Genomic DNA, 15,475 nt, shown 5'->3' with positions numbered 1-15,475 from the left:
GGTAACGGGCACTTTGTACGGCTGCGCTCAGGCAGGCGCTTCTTCTGTACCATGTCTTCCCGGACAAACATACTCAAGTTTAGTTTCTTTACCAGGGCCATACAGTATGTGCACTTAACGCTGCTAATATTTAAGTTATCATGTCTTCCGTGCAATACGAGGGGAATCGTGCAATTTAATTTATTATTTATTTATGTACATATTCCCTATCATGTCTATTTAAGTCCCATTTGTTGTTTTTATATTGTCTTGTTGTTTTTATATTGTCTTGTTGTTGCGCGTTGGCACCTTGAGTTCACATTGTAATTTCGTTGCACTTGTACAATGACAAATTAAAGATCTTATCTCTTATCTTAATAGTTGCTATTTTTGTCAGTTGACATTAAATCTGAAATGTGGGCATTTACTCATCGATTTCGGGCTATAGGCTCAGGATGCCTTTAATGAAAAGGATTGGATGTTGTATTTACCAATACCTTTATGTTTAGGTAATCTTGCTCTGGTCTTTCATAGCCTATGTGCCCCCATCATATGGAAATGTCCAGTTTCCAGACTGGGGTTTGGATCTTGGATGGTGCATGAATGCGTTCATCCTTCTCTGGGTCCCTGCTGTCGCTGTGTATAAGCTGCTGAGAGCACAAGGAAACCCCTGCAAGGTGTGCATGTTGTCTATACAGGAAGCATTTAAAGCAGGGATTTTAATGAGATGTACTTTTTTTCTTATTTTCTCCTTATTGTGCCATTCTTCCCACAGCGTCTGAAGTCTTTGTGTGCTCCCTCTGGGGAATGGCATCCTTATCTTGACAATAAGCAAATGTGAATGTTAGACCCGGAATGTTCCTGCCTCTACAGAATGTCTTAATTTGTCACCACATTGTTATGGGAATGATGTAAGTTCACCAATAACTAATTGACCTTTGCCACCAAATGTTGTGGAATCGTTGTAATGAACTGAAGGAAGCTGCTGGTGCTGTCAATGTTATTTTACAGTCATGTTCGTATTGACTTATTATACACACACTCCATGTTCTTGCTGTTCTGCTCTGTGCAATGTTGCAGTTAATAGATTGTTGCATCATGTTGGAAAAAACATTTCTGTTGCTCATGCTTGATGATCACAGTTATTCTGCATCAATACAGTCATTTTCATTCTGCGATTTTTGATGTAATGAATTGACTGACTAAAAACGAACAGGACACACACAAAAGATTCAGATATCTAAAGTTGCTTTAAATGTGATTTTTATTTTTGGTTACATCAGTGACAGGTGTTACAGAGCTCTTCTTGAATTGGCCTCATGTGGGTGGTTTTATGTTACATGATAGTTGACCCAGCTACTAAAACAACCAGTTTCAAGTTCAACCATGGGTAGTTTAGTTTAAGCCCAGTTGCAGCACTTGCAGCTGGTGTCGAAGACCAGGCTTGTAGCACAGTGCTGGTCGTAGGTTTTTCCCTGGCTGCACTCATAGAAGTGGTTCTTGTTGGTTGGGTTAGGGTAGAGTCCGTTAGACTTTCCAGCGCAAAAGCTAGTGCTGCTGCCCCCGCTGCTGCTGCTGCCACCACTGCTGCTGCCGCCACCTCCAGGCACAACATGGGCTGGAGCATTGGTGGGATGGGCTGGATAGACTGGAGCCAGGGGCTCAGTACGAGATGTGCAGGCTGGGGAGAGAAATACAATCATTAAAAGTATGTAAACAACCCAAAAAGGCTTATTATCAAGGTGTGTTTTGTATGCATACAAGCTCCAGTTCCCAGTCCGCTCTTGATGGTGTTGATCAGGGGGTATTTTCCCTCGCCGCAGAAGGTGCCACTGAAGTCATCCAGATCCAAACTCCACACCATGGCTCCACCAAAACCGCTCTGCTTCAACCACTGAATCTATAAAGCAGATGACAGGTATAGCCAAGTGTTAAATAACCTTAACATAAAGGCTTGTGACAGGAATTTAAATCATGAAAAATACAACCTCATACCTTAGCCTGGAAGCTCTTAACATTGTCATATCCAACCCAAGTTCCCTGTTTGAAGGCATATGGCACCTCCTGGACGCTGTCCCAAGCCACAGTGGCTCCTTGCTTCAGGAAAGTGCAGATCTGATGGGAGAGGGTGGTTCAAAGTTAGGCATCTAGAAAACACAATATTGTTTGTTTGTTTTTAATCTGTATTTATCCAGGTGAAAATCCCATTGAGATCAATGATCTCTTTTACAAGGGAGACCTGCCGCACATTGTTTACACATGTGACAGAAATACAAGAGAAAACAAAAGGACACATACAACATAATGACAGCGGTACCATTTACAAACCTATACACAATGGCAGGTACCGGGAGTATCACATACCATTTCATCCAGCTGTGCTTTAAAATGATGCAGGGGAACCAAAATGCTCATTTTCAAAATGTTTTGCAGAGTGTTCCAAGCTAGAGGAGCTGCGCACATAAAAGCTTTAGTGCCTAAAACAGTCCTAGCACTTGACACATGTAATAAAGACACATCCTGGGATCTTAGGCAATAGCTACTTGCGACTCTCTGTGATATCAGTGAGCAGATGGACAGTATGTGTTCCTGTCTTGAAATAATCAAGCATAGAAAAATAAGTTCAAACCTCATAGTAGGCCCAGAAGCCAGCCTGGCGGGTGAAAGGTCCAGCAGGTCCGGGTCCACTAGCGGGAGCTCCCACAGCGGTTTCGGAGCCAGCCAGGCGGAAGGTGTGGCCGTAGGTGGGGAAACCAACCAGCAGCTTCTCAGCTGGGGCACCATTGCTCTTCCAGTAGTTCATGGCATAGTCCTACACATGAGAGATAGGCCAGTCTGATAATCTGTTCTGCTATTTCATTTGGATTGACTTACAGCAGGAGCCCTCACTCACCATATTGAAGTAGATCATGGATCCCTGATCAGAGGGGCCCTTGAACAGAGGGCTGTTCTCTCCAACATTGTGCTCCCAAGAACCGTGGAAGTCGTAGGTCATGACATGGAAGTAGTCCAGCACACTGGCAAACCAGACATGGGGTTTAAATGTTCAGTTATTGCTGTCTTCAATAGAATAATTGTAATGTTTGCATGTGAAGGCTTGTGTACTTACGATCCAATCTCGGCAATCTGGTACCCAGATTCAATGGTTCCCTTTCCAGCGGACACAGCAGCAGTCACCATCAGACGGGGACGGTTGGTCTTCTTGCCCTCAGCCTCAAAGGCGCTCAGCAGCTCCTGAAGATGGGCAACGAGCAGTGAAGGAGAAACAGTTACAGTTGCTGAATAATTGCATTTTTAAGGAAGGATATGTATTTGTAGATTATAACCTCAATTGTAATTGCATTTGATGATGATATTTCAACATATTACCCAATTAGAAAAATAAAATAAAATATCGTGGACAGATTTCTTGGCCAAAGCCTTTTATAATTGCAATCCGTTTATACACTATAACAGCGGTAATGGTGGCTACCTACAAGCTGAATTTTTCTAAAGACAGGAATTTATAGCAATAGGACTGACCTGGACCAGTACGGTGTAGCGCTCCTTGTCCGCAGCCGGGGATCCACGAGAGCCAGGGTACTCCCAGTCAATATCCAGACCATCAAACTCGTACTGACGCAGGAACGTGATCACGCTGGTGATGAAGGTCTGACGATTGGCAGCAGAGGAAACCATAGCTGTGAACCTGTAGACAGGAAGAAAGTCAGAGTGGTTTTACATGCGCTACAAGTTTCTATTGGTAAGAATAATAATGAATAGAATAATTAATTTCCACTTACTTCGCAGTGCCAAAGTTCCACCCTCCGATGGCCAGCAGAGTCTTCAGGTTGCTGTTCCTGCAATTAGCAAAAACATTTAGTCTCTACATACATGCCTATGTCTATTAATGTGTGTCCATTCGGCCTGGAGTCACACAGTATTTAGGGTATGTGTGTGTACTAACTGGTTCTTCAGGGCCTGGAACTGTCCGTAGAGTTTCACATCGTCCCACTCGTAGGTCTTGATCGCATTGCCGTCCATTCCAGCGAAAGCATAGACGAGGTGATCACAGAGACATGGGTCGATGTTGGCAGGGAAATACTTACCTGCTCCGGGACGATACTGTCCCCAGTTAGTGAAATAACAGGAAAGGATGTAGGATGATCCTGAAACATAGTAAAAATGTGCTCTTACATTATGAAACCTTTTTACAGTGAATGCATCTAGACATATCACACCAACACTGAGTGGATAAAGTCTATAATTACCTAGCTGCACATGCAGCAGGAGAGCCAGTCCTGAAACAGAGGAAACAGAATTATAGAAGGGTAAGGAGAAGGTTCAGGTACAAATGCAAATTAAACACATAAAAAAATGTAGCAAAGTATGAAAAGTTGCTATGAGCTTACCAACGCAGATAAGTAGCTTGCCCATGTTGCTTTTCGATAAGAAACTAAGAATCTCCGGACTCTTTTATACTCCTGGTTTCCTCCCCATATCTACAGTATTTGCAATCTATGTTTGATATGTTTTGTCAAGTCAGGAAAACTCAAAAGTCAAACTCATTTATTTGTTTGATCAAGACCAGTGTTGCACTGGAAAAAATGGGAGGCACTGATAACCTTCAGGTTTCTTGAGATTATGATATAATCCGATTAAATACGATTTCCAAGGTTATTGTATTCGACCAAAAAGTGCAGAAGACTAAAGTTTTTTTGTTTACTATTCATGTTCATGTGCTATGTGCTATGTCTACAAAGTTCTTCAGTATAGTGAGAACATTACTGGTTTATGAATATTTATAATAATTATGAATTAACTTAATAGTTATTTGACAGCAAAATGTGGGTTGCACAATTTTCTATCTACATGAACTGTTTGATACTGATATTTACTTAGTTGTCCATTTAACCTCTTTGGTCCATCTTGGTTTTTTTTATGCTCATCATAGTTGTCCTGGACTCTCAGTTTACATGTTTAGGTGAGATTGTCATTTACCAGTGGCTTTGCTATCATACCTCGTACCCAAAGCCCCTTTTTCTACATGCTGTATCTATGTCATATCAACAAATCACTGTAACTGTTTAATTGGCTCATGAATTCTCACCCCTCTTCTTGTCTTTTAGAGGTGATCACCAACTGCCTGTCGGATGCTTTCCGTGAAAACTTCAAATCCAAACGTACCTCATTGACTATTGGGACATGTGTCACTGTCTTCCTCTTGGGCCTGCCATGTGTCACAAGGGTACACCAGATCTACCGGCAGTGAATATATGAATTATGTCAGATATATTATCCTTGCTAACTGTGTGTGTGTGTGTGTGTGTGTGTGTGTGTGTGTGTGTGTGTGTGTGTGTGTGTGTGTGTGTGTGTGTGTGTGTGTGTGTGTGTGTGTGTGTGTGTGTGTGTGTGTGTGTGTGTGTGTGTGTGTGTGTGTGTGTGTGTGTGTGGCTTTGGTGGAGAGCATGTTGGTTCTTCATCAGTCCATACATCCTTGTTATAAGTACAACATTTTTAAATTTTATTTTTTACATGTTATACTTCATTAATTCCACCTTTCTGATTTTATTAAATCAGAAAGGTGGAGGTACTGTACAGCTCTCGTTTCCTTAAGAAGGCAGTCAAGATCCTCAAGGACCCACACCACCTGGGTAACGGGCACTTTGTACGGCTGCGCTCAGGCAGGCGCTTCTGTACCATGTCTTCCCGGACAAACATACTCAAGTTTAGTTTCTTTCCCAGGGCCATACAGTATGTGCACTTAACGCTGCTAATATTTAAGTTATCATGTCTTCCGTGCAATACGAGGGGAATCGTGCAATTTTATTTATTATTTATTTATGTACATATTCCCTATCATGTCTATTTAAGTCCCATTTGTTGTTTTTATATTGTCTTGTTGTTTTTATATTGTCTTGTTGTTGCGCGTTGGCACCTTGAGTTCACATCGTAATTTCGTTGTACTTGTACAATGACAAATTAAAGATCTTATCTCTTGTCTTAATAGTTGCTATTTCTGTCAGTTGACATTAAATCTGAAATGTGGGCATTTACTCATCGATTTCGGGCTATAGGCTCAGGATGCCTTTAATGAAAAGGATTGGATGTTGTATTTACCAATACCTTTATGTTTAGGTAATCTTGCTCTGGTCTTTCATAGCCTATGTGCCCCCATCATATGGAAATGTCCTGTTTCCAGACTGGGGTTTGGATCTTGGATGGTGCATGAATGCGTTCATCCTTCTCTGGGTCCCTGCTGTTGCTGTGTATAAGCTGCTGAGAGCACAAGGAAACCCCTGCAAGGTGTGCATGTTGTCTATACAGGAAGCATTTAAAGCAGGGATTTTAATGAGATGTACTTTTTTTCTTATTTTCTCCTTATTGTGCCATTCTTCCCACAGCGTCTGAAGTCTTTGTGTGCTCCCTCTGGGGAATGGCATCCTTATCTTGACAATAAGCAAATGTGAATGTTAGACCCGGAATGTTCCTGCCTCTACAGAATGTCTTAATTTGTCACCACATTGGCATGGGAATTATGTAAGTTCACTAATAACTAATTGACCTTTGCCACCAAATGTTGCGGAATCGTTGTAATGAACTAAAGGAAGCTGCTGGTGCTGTCAATGTTATTTTACAGTCATGTTCGTATTGACTTATTATACACACACTCCATGTTCTTGCTGTTCTGCTCTGTGCAATGTTGCAGTTAATAGATTGTTGCATCATGTTGGAAAAAACATTTCTGTTGCTCATGCTTGATGATCACAGTTATTCTGCATCAATACAGTCATTTTCATTCTGCGATTTTTGATGTAATGAATTGACTGACTAAAAACGAACAGGACACACACAAAAGATTCAGATATCTAAAGTTGCTTTAAATGTGATTTTTATTTTTGGTTACATCAGTGACAGGTGTTACAGAGCTCTTCTTGAATTGGCCTCATGTGGGTGGTTTTATGTTACATGATAGTTGACCCAGCTACTAAAACAACCAGTTTCAAGTTCAACCATGGGTAGTTTAGTTTAAGCCCAGTTGCAGCACTTGCAGCTGGTGTCGAAGACCAGGCTTGTAGCACAGTGCTGGTCGTAGGTTTTTCCCTGGCTGCACTCATAGAAGTGGTTCTTGTTGGTTGGGTTAGGGTAGAGTCCGTTAGACTTTCCAGCGCAAAAGCTAGTGCTGCTGCCCCCGCTGCTGCTGCCCCCGCTGCTGCTGCTGCCACCACTGCTGCTGCCGCCACCTCCAGGCACAACATGGGCTGGAGCATTGGTGGGATGGGCTGGATAGACTGGAGCCAGGGGCTCAGTACGAGATGTGCAGGCTGGGGAGAGAAATACAATCATTAAAAGTATGTAAACAACCCAAAAAGGCTTATTATCAAGGTGTGTTTTGTATGCATACAAGCTCCAGTTCCCAGTCCGCTCTTGATGGTGTTGATCAGGGGGTATTTTCCCTCGCCGCAGAAAGTGCCACTGAAGTCATCCAGATCCAAACTCCACACCATGGCTCCACCAAAACCGCTCTGCTTCAACCACTGAATCTATAAAGCAGATGACAGGTATAGCCAAGTGTTAAATAACCTTAACATAAAGGCTTGTGACAGGAATTTAAATCGTGAAATATACAACCTCATACCTTAGCCTGGAAGCTCTTAACATTGTCATATCCAACCCAAGTTCCCTGTTTGAAGGCATATGGCACCTCCTGGACGCTGTCCCAAGCCACAGTGGCTCCTTGCTTCAGGAAAGTGCAGATCTGATGGGAGAGGGTGGTTCAAAGTTAGGCATCTAGAAAACACAATATTGTTTGTTTGTTTTTAGTCTGTATTTATCCAGGTAAAAATCCCATTGAGATCAATGATCTCTTTTACAAGGGAGACCTGCCGCACATTGGTTACACATGTGACAGAAATACAAGAGAAAACAAAAGGACACATACAACATAATGACAGCGGTACAATTTACAAACCTATACACAATGGCAGGTACCGGGAGTATCACATACCATTTCATCCAGCTGTGCTTTAAAATGATGCAGGGGAACCAAAATGCTCATTTTCAAAATGTTTTGCAGAGTGTTCCAAGCTAGAGGAGCTGCGCACATAAAAGCTTTAGTGCCTAAAACAGTCCTAGCACTTGACACATGTAATAAAGACACATCCTGGGATCTTAGGCAATAGCTACTTGCGACTCTCTGTGATATCAGTGAGCAGATGGACAGTATGTGTTCCTGTCTTGAAATAATCAAGCATAGAAAAATAAGTTCAAACCTCATAGTAGGCCCAGAAGCCAGCCTGGCGGGTGAAAGGTCCAGCAGGTCCGGGTCCACTAGCGGGAGCTCCCACAGCGGTGTCGGAGCCAGCCAGGCGGAAGGTGTGGCCGTAGGTGGGGAAACCAACCAGCAGCTTCTCAGCTGGGGCACCATTGCTCTTCCAGTAGTTCATGGCATAGTCCTACACATGAGAGATAGGCCAGTCTGATAATCTGTTCTGCTATTTCATTTGGATTGACTTACAGCAGGAGCCCTCACTCACCATATTGAAGTAGATCATGGATCCCTGATCAGAGGGGCCCTTGAACAGAGGGCTGTTCTCTCCAACATTGTGCTCCCAAGAACCGTGGAAGTCGTAGGTCATGACATGGAAGTAGTCCAGCACACTGGCAAACCAGACATGGGGTTTAAATGTTCAGTTATTGCTGTCTTCAATAGAATAATTGTAATGTTTGCATGTGAATGCTTGTGTACTTACGATCCAATCTCGGCAATCTGGTACCCAGATTCGATGGTTGCCTTTCCAGCGGACACAGCAGCAGTCACCATCAGACGGGGACGGTTGGTCTTCTTGCCCTCAGCCTCAAAGGCGCTCAGCAGCTCCTGAAGATGGGCAACGAGCAGTGAAGGAGAAACAGTTACAGTTGCTGAATAATTGCATTTTTAACGAAGGATATGTATTTGTAGATTATAACCTCAATTGTAATTGCATTTGATGATTATATTACAACATATTACCCAATTAGAAAAATAAAATAAAATATCGTGGACAGATTTCTTGGCCAAAGCCTTTTATAATTGCAATCCGTTTATACACTATAACAGCGGTAATGGTGGCTACCTACAAGCTGAATTTTTCTAAAGACAGGAATTTATAGCAATAGGACTGACCTGGACCAGTACGGTGTAGCGCTCCTTGTCCGCAGCCGGGGATCCACGAGAGCCAGGGTACTCCCAGTCAATATCCAGACCATCAAACTCGTACTGACGCAGGAACGTGATCACGCTGGTGATGAAGGTCTGACGATTGGCAGCAGAGGAAACCATAGCTGTGAACCTGTAGACAGGAAGAAAGTCAGAGTGGTTTTACATGCGCTACACGTTTCTATTGGTAAGAATAATAATGAATAGAATAATTAATTTCCACTTACTTCGCAGTGCCAAAGTTCCACCCTCCAATGGCCAGCAGAGTCTTCAGGTTGCTGTTCCTGCAATTAGCAAAAACATTTAGTCTCTACATACATGCCTATGTCTATTAATGTGTGTCCATTCGGCCTGGAGTCACACAGTATTTAGGGTATGTGTGTGTACTAACTGGTTCTTCAGGGCCTGGAACTGTCCGTAGAGTTTCACATCGTCCCACTCGTAGGTCTTGATCGCATTGCCGTCCATTCCAGCGAAAGCATAGACGAGGTGGTCACAGAGACATGGGTCGATGTTGGCAGGGAAATACTTACCTGCTCCGGGACGATACTGTCCCCAGTTAGTGAAATAACAGGAAAGGATGTAGGATGATCCTGAAACATAGTAAAAATGTGCTCTTACATTATGAAACCTTTTTACAGTGAATGCATCTAGACATACATATCACACCAACACTGAGTGGATAAAGTCTATAATTACCTAGCTGCACATGCAGCAGGAGAGCCAGTCCTGAAACAGAGGAAACATCATTATAGAAGGGTAAGGAGAAGGTTCAGGTACAAATGCAAATTAAACACATAAAAAAATGTAGCAAAGTATGAAAAGTTGCTATGAGCTTACCAACGCAGATAAGTAGCTTGCCCATGTTGCTTTTCGATAAGAAACTAAGAATCTCCGGACTCTTTTATACTCCTGGTTTCCTCCCCATATCTACAGTATTTGCAATCTATGTTTGATATGTTTTGTCAAGTCAGGAAAACTCAAAAGTCAAACTCATTTATTTGTTTGATCAAGACCAGTGTTGCACTGGAAAAAATGGGAGGCACTGATAACCTTCAGGTTTCTTGAGATTATGATATAATCCGATTAAATACGATTTCCAAGGTTATTGTATTCGACCAAAAAGTGCAGAAGACTAAAGTTTTTTTGTTTACTATTCATGTTCATGTGCTATGTGCTATGTCTACAAAGTTCTTCAGTATAGTGAGAACATTACTGGTTTATGAATATTTATAATAATTATGAATTAACTTAATAGTTATTTGACAGCAAAATGTGGGTTGCACAATTTTCTATCTACATGAACTGTTTGATACTGATATTTACTTAGTTGTCCATTTAACCTCTTTGGTCCATCTTGGTTTTTTTTATGCTCATCATAGTTGTCCTGGACTCTCAGTTTACATGTTTAGGTGAGATTGTCATTTACCAGTGGCTTTGCTATCATACCTCGTACCCAAAGCCCCTTTTTCTACATGCTGTATCTATGTCATATCAACAAATCACTGTAACTGTTTAATTGGCTCATGAATTCTCACCCCTCTTCTTGTCTTTTAGAGGTGATCACCAACTGCCTGTCGGATGCTTTCCGTGAAAACTTCAAATCCAAACGTACCTCATTGACTATTGGGACATGTGTCACTGTCTTCCTCTTGGGCCTGCCATGTGTCACAAGGGTACACCAGATCTACCGGCAGTGAATATATGAATTATGTCAGATATATTATCCTTGCTAACTGTGTGTGTGTGTGTGTGTGTGTGTGTGTGTGTGTGTGTGTGTGTGTGTGTGTGTGTGTGTGTGTGTGTGTGTGTGGCTTTGGTGGAGAGCATGTTGGTTCTTCATCAGTCCATACATCCTTGTTATAAGTACAACATTTTTTAATTTTCTTTTTTACATGTTATACTTCATTAATTCCACCTTTCTGATTTAATAAAATCAGAAAGGTGGAGGTACTGTACAGCCCTCGTTGCCTTAAGAAGGCAGTCAAGATCCTCAAGGACCCACACCACCCGGGTAACGGGCACTTTGTACGGCTGCGCTCAGGCAGGCGCTTCTGTACCATGTCTTCCCGGACAAACATACTCAAGTTTAGTTTCTTTCCCAGGGCCATACAGTATGTGCACTTAACGCTGCTAATATTTAAGTTATCATGTCTTCCGTGCAATACGAGGGGAATCGTGCAATTTTATTTATTATTTATTTATTTACATATTCCCTATCATGTCTATTTAAGTCCCATTTGTTGTTTTTATATTGTCTTGTTGTTTTTATATTGTCTTGTTGTTGCGCGTTGGCACCTTGAGTTCACATCGTAATTTCGTTGTACTTGTACAATGACAAATTAAAGATCTTATCTCTTATCTTAATAGTTGCTATTTCTGTCAGTTGACATTAAATCTGAAATGTGGGCATTTACTCATCGATTTCGGGCTATAGGCTCAGGATGCCTTTAATGAAAAGGATTGGATGTTGTATTTACCAATACCTTTATGTTTAGGTAATCTTGCTCTGGTCTTTCATAGCCTATGTGCCCCCATCATATGGAAATGTCCAGTTTCCAGACTGGAGTTTGGATCTTGGATGGTGCACGAATGCGTTCATCCTTCTCTGGGTCCCTGCTGTCGCTGTGTATAAGCTGCTGAGAGCACAAGGAAACCCCTGCAAGGTGTGCATGTTGTCTATACAGGAAGCATTTAAAGCAGGGATTTTAATGAGATGTACTTTTTTTCTTCTTTTCTCCTTATTGTGCCATTCTTCCCACAGCGTCTGAAGTCTTTGTGTGCTCCCTCTGGGGAATGGCATCCTTATCTTGACAATAAGCAAATGTGAATGTTAGACCCGGAATGTTCCTGCCTCTACAGAATGTCTTAATTTGTCACCACATTGGCATGGGAATTATGTAAGTTCACTAATAACTAATTGACCTTTGCCACCAAATGTTGCGGAATCGTTGTAATGAACTGAAGGAAGCTGCTGGTGCTGTCACTGTTATTTTACAGTCATGTTCGTATTGACTTATTATACACACACTCCATGTTCTTGCTGTTCTGCTCTGTGCAATGTTGCAGTTAATAGATTGTTGCATCATGTTGGAAAAAACATTTCTGTTGCTCATGCTTGATGATCACAGTTATTCTGCATCAATACAGTCATTTTCATTCTGCGATTTTTGATGTAATGAATTGACCGACTAAAAACGAACAGGACACACACAAAAGATTCAGATATCTAAAGTTGCTTTAAATGTGATTTTTATTTTTGGTTACATCAGTGACAGGTGTTAAAGAGCTCTTCTTGAATTGGCCTCATGTGGGTGGTTTTATGTTACATGATAGTTGACCCAGCTACTAAAACAACCAGTTTCAAATTCAACCATGGGTAGTTTAGTTTAAGCCCAGTTGCAGCACTTGCAGCTGGTGTCGAAGACCAGGCTTGTAGCACAGTGCTGGTCGTAGGTTTTTCCCTGGCTGCACTCATAGAAGTGGTTCTTGTTGGTTGGGTTAGGGTAGAGTCCGTTAGACTTTCCAGCGCAAAAGCTAGTGCTGCTGCCCCCGCTGCTGCTGCCCCCGCTGCTGCTGCTGCCACCACTGCTGCTGCCGCCACCTCCAGGCACAACATGGGCTGGAGCATTGGTGGGATGGGCTGGATAGACTGGAGCCAGGGGCTCAGTACGAGATGTGCAGGCTGGGGAGAGAAATACAATCATTAAAAGTATGTAAACAACCCAAAAAGGCTTATTATCAAGGTGTGTTTTGTATGCATACAAGCTCCAGTTCCCAGTCCGCTCTTGATGGTGTTGATCAGGGGGTATTTTCCCTCGCCGCAGAAAGTGCCACTGAAGTCATCCAGATCCAAACTCCACACCATGGCTCCACCAAAACCGCTCTGCTTCAACCACTGAATCTATAAAGCAGATGACAGGTATAGCCAAGTGTTAAATAACCTTAACATAAAGGCTTGTGACAGGAATTTAAATCGTGAAAAATACAACCTCATACCTTAGCCTGGAAGCTCTTAACATTGTCATATCCAACCCAAGTTCCCTGTTTGAAGGCATATGGCACCTCCTGGACGCTGTCCCAAGCCACAGTGGCTCCTTGCTTCAGGAAAGTGCAGATCTGATGGGAGAGGGTGGTTCAAAGTTAGGCATCTAGAAAACACAATATTGTTTGTTTGTTTTTAGTCTGTATTTATCCAGGTAAAAATCCCATTGAGATCAATGATCTCTTTTACAAGGGAGACCTGCCGCACATTGTTTACACATGTGACAGAAATACAAGAGAAAACAAAAGGACACATACAACATAATGACAGGGGTACAATTTACAAACCTATACACAATGGCAGGTACCAGGAGTATCACATACCATTTCATCCAGCTGTGCTTTAAAATGATGCAGGGGAACCAAAATGCTCATTTTCAAAATGTTTTGCAGAGTGTTCCAAGCTAGAGGAGCTGCGCACATAAAAGCTTTAGTGCCTAAAACAGTCCTAGCACTTGACACATGTAATAAAGACACATCCTGGGATCTTAGGCAATAGCTACTTGCGACTCTCTGTGATATCAGTGAGCAGATGGACAGTATGTGTTCCTGTCTTGAAATAATCAAGCATAGAAAAATAAGTTCAAACCTCATAGTAGGCCCAGAAGCCAGCCTGGCGGGTGAAAGGTCCAGCAGGTCCGGGTCCACTAGCGGGAGCTCCCACAGCGGTGTCGGAGCCAGCCAGGCGGAAGGTGTGGCCGTAGGTGGGGAAACCAACCAGCAGCTTCTCAGCTGGGGCACCATTGCTCTTCCAGTAGTTCATGGCATAGTCCTACACATGAGAGATAGGCCAGTCTGATAATCTGTTCTGCTATTTCATTTGGATTGACTTACAGCAGGAGCCCTCACTCACCATATTGAAGTAGATCATGGATCCCTGATCAGAGGGGCCCTTGAACAGAGGGCTGTTCTCTCCAACATTGTGCTCCCAAGAACCGTGGAAGTCGTAGGTCATGACATGGAAGTAGTCCAGCACACTGGCAAACCAGACATGGGGTTTAAATGTTCAGTTATTGCTGTCTTCAATAGAATAATTGTAATGTTTGCATGTGAATGCTTGTGTACTTACGATCCAATCTCGGCAATCTGGTACCCAGATTCGATGGTTGCCTTTCCAGCGGACACAGCAGCAGTCACCATCAGACGGGGACGGTTGGTCTTCTTGCCCTCAGCCTCAAAGGCGCTCAGCAGCTCCTGAAGATGGGCAACGAGCAGTGAAGGAGAAACAGTTACAGTTGCTGAATAATTGCATTTTTAAGGAAGGATATGTATTTGTAGATTATAACCTCAATTGTAATTGCATTTGATGATTATATTTCAACATATTACCCAATTAGAAAAATAAAATAAAATATCGTGGACAGATTACTTGGCCAAAGCCTTTTATAATTGCAATCCGTTTATACACTATAACAGCGGTAATGGGGGCTACCTACAAGCTGAATTTGTCTAAAGACAGGAATTTATAGCAATAGGACTGACCTGGACCAGTACGGTGTAGCGCTCCTTGTCCGCAGCCGGGGATCCACGAGAGCCAGGGTACTCCCAGTCAATATCCAGACCATCAAACTCGTACTGACGCAGGAACGTGATCACGCTGGTGATGAAGGTCTGACGATTCGCAGCAGAGGAAACCATAGCTGTGAACCTGTAGACAGAAGAAAGTCAGAGTGGTTTTACATGCGCTACACGTTTCTATTGGTAAGAATAATAATGAATAGAATAATTAATTTCTACTTACTTCGCAGTGCCAAAGTTCCACCCTCCAATGGCCAGCAGAGTCTTCAGGTTGCTGTTCCTGCAATTAGCAAAAACATTTAGTCTCTACATACATGCCTATGTCTATTAATGTGTGTCCATTCGGCCTGGAGTCACACAGTATTTAGGGTATGTGTGTGTACTAACTGGTTCTTCAGGGCCTGGAACTGTCCGTAGAGTTTCACATCGTCCCACTCGTAGGTCTTGATCGCGTTGCCGTCCATTCCAGCGAAAGCATAGACGAGGTGGTCACAGAGACATGGGTCGATGTTGGCAGGGAAATACTTACCTGCTCCGGGACGATACTGTCCCCAGTTAGTGAAATAACAGGAAAGGATGTAGGATGATCCTGAAACATAGTAAAAATGTGCTCTTACATTATGAAACCTTTTTACAGTGAATGCATCTAGACATATCACACCAACACTGAGTGGATAAAGTCTATAATTACCTAACTGCACATGCAGCAGGAGAGCCAGTCCTGAAACAGAGGAAACATAATTATAGAAGGGTAAG

At 42.6% G+C, this 15,475-nt stretch overlaps 3 protein-coding genes across 3 annotated transcripts; all 3 read right to left on the bottom strand.

Annotated features, from left to right (window-relative positions):
* Window positions 1-1,257: 1,257 nt before the first annotated feature.
* On the bottom strand, window positions 1,258-4,115 carry LOC307041570 (acidic mammalian chitinase-like). Its single transcript, XM_079685042.1, has 9 exons — window positions 3,926-4,115; window positions 3,762-3,818; window positions 3,502-3,667; window positions 3,089-3,213; window positions 2,873-2,996; window positions 2,609-2,791; window positions 1,975-2,094; window positions 1,741-1,879; window positions 1,258-1,660 (listed from the first exon to the last, which is right to left on the bottom strand). Exons 1-9 carry the CDS (start codon window positions 4,000-4,002, stop codon window positions 1,380-1,382), a joined length of 1,272 nt encoding a protein of 423 aa, XP_079541168.1. The 5' UTR covers window positions 4,003-4,115; the 3' UTR covers window positions 1,258-1,379.
* A 2,750-nt stretch (window positions 4,116-6,865) lies between these two features.
* On the bottom strand, window positions 6,866-9,736 carry LOC307041109 (acidic mammalian chitinase-like). The gene is made up of 9 exons (XM_079684442.1): window positions 9,549-9,736; window positions 9,385-9,441; window positions 9,125-9,290; window positions 8,712-8,836; window positions 8,496-8,619; window positions 8,232-8,414; window positions 7,598-7,717; window positions 7,364-7,502; window positions 6,866-7,283 (listed from the first exon to the last, which is right to left on the bottom strand). Exons 1-9 carry the CDS (start codon window positions 9,623-9,625, stop codon window positions 6,988-6,990), a joined length of 1,287 nt encoding a protein of 428 aa, XP_079540568.1. The 5' UTR covers window positions 9,626-9,736; the 3' UTR covers window positions 6,866-6,987.
* Window positions 9,737-12,431: 2,695 nt separating this feature from the next.
* Window positions 12,432-15,296, bottom strand: LOC307040792 (acidic mammalian chitinase-like). Its single transcript, XM_079683905.1, has 9 exons — window positions 15,107-15,296; window positions 14,943-14,999; window positions 14,684-14,849; window positions 14,271-14,395; window positions 14,055-14,178; window positions 13,791-13,973; window positions 13,157-13,276; window positions 12,923-13,061; window positions 12,432-12,842 (listed from the first exon to the last, which is right to left on the bottom strand). The coding sequence occupies exons 1-9, from the start codon at window positions 15,181-15,183 to the stop codon at window positions 12,547-12,549; spliced, it is 1,287 nt and encodes a 428-aa protein (XP_079540031.1). The 5' UTR covers window positions 15,184-15,296; the 3' UTR covers window positions 12,432-12,546.
* Window positions 15,297-15,475: the final 179 nt, after the last annotated feature.

The sequence above is a fragment of the Notothenia rossii genome (genome assembly GCF_949606895.1).
Source record: "Notothenia rossii genome assembly, chromosome: 5".
Lineage (NCBI taxonomy): Eukaryota > Metazoa > Chordata > Actinopteri > Perciformes > Nototheniidae > Notothenia > Notothenia rossii.
Note: the sequence above shows the minus strand (reverse complement) of the source record. Positions and strands in the feature narration are given on the sequence as shown.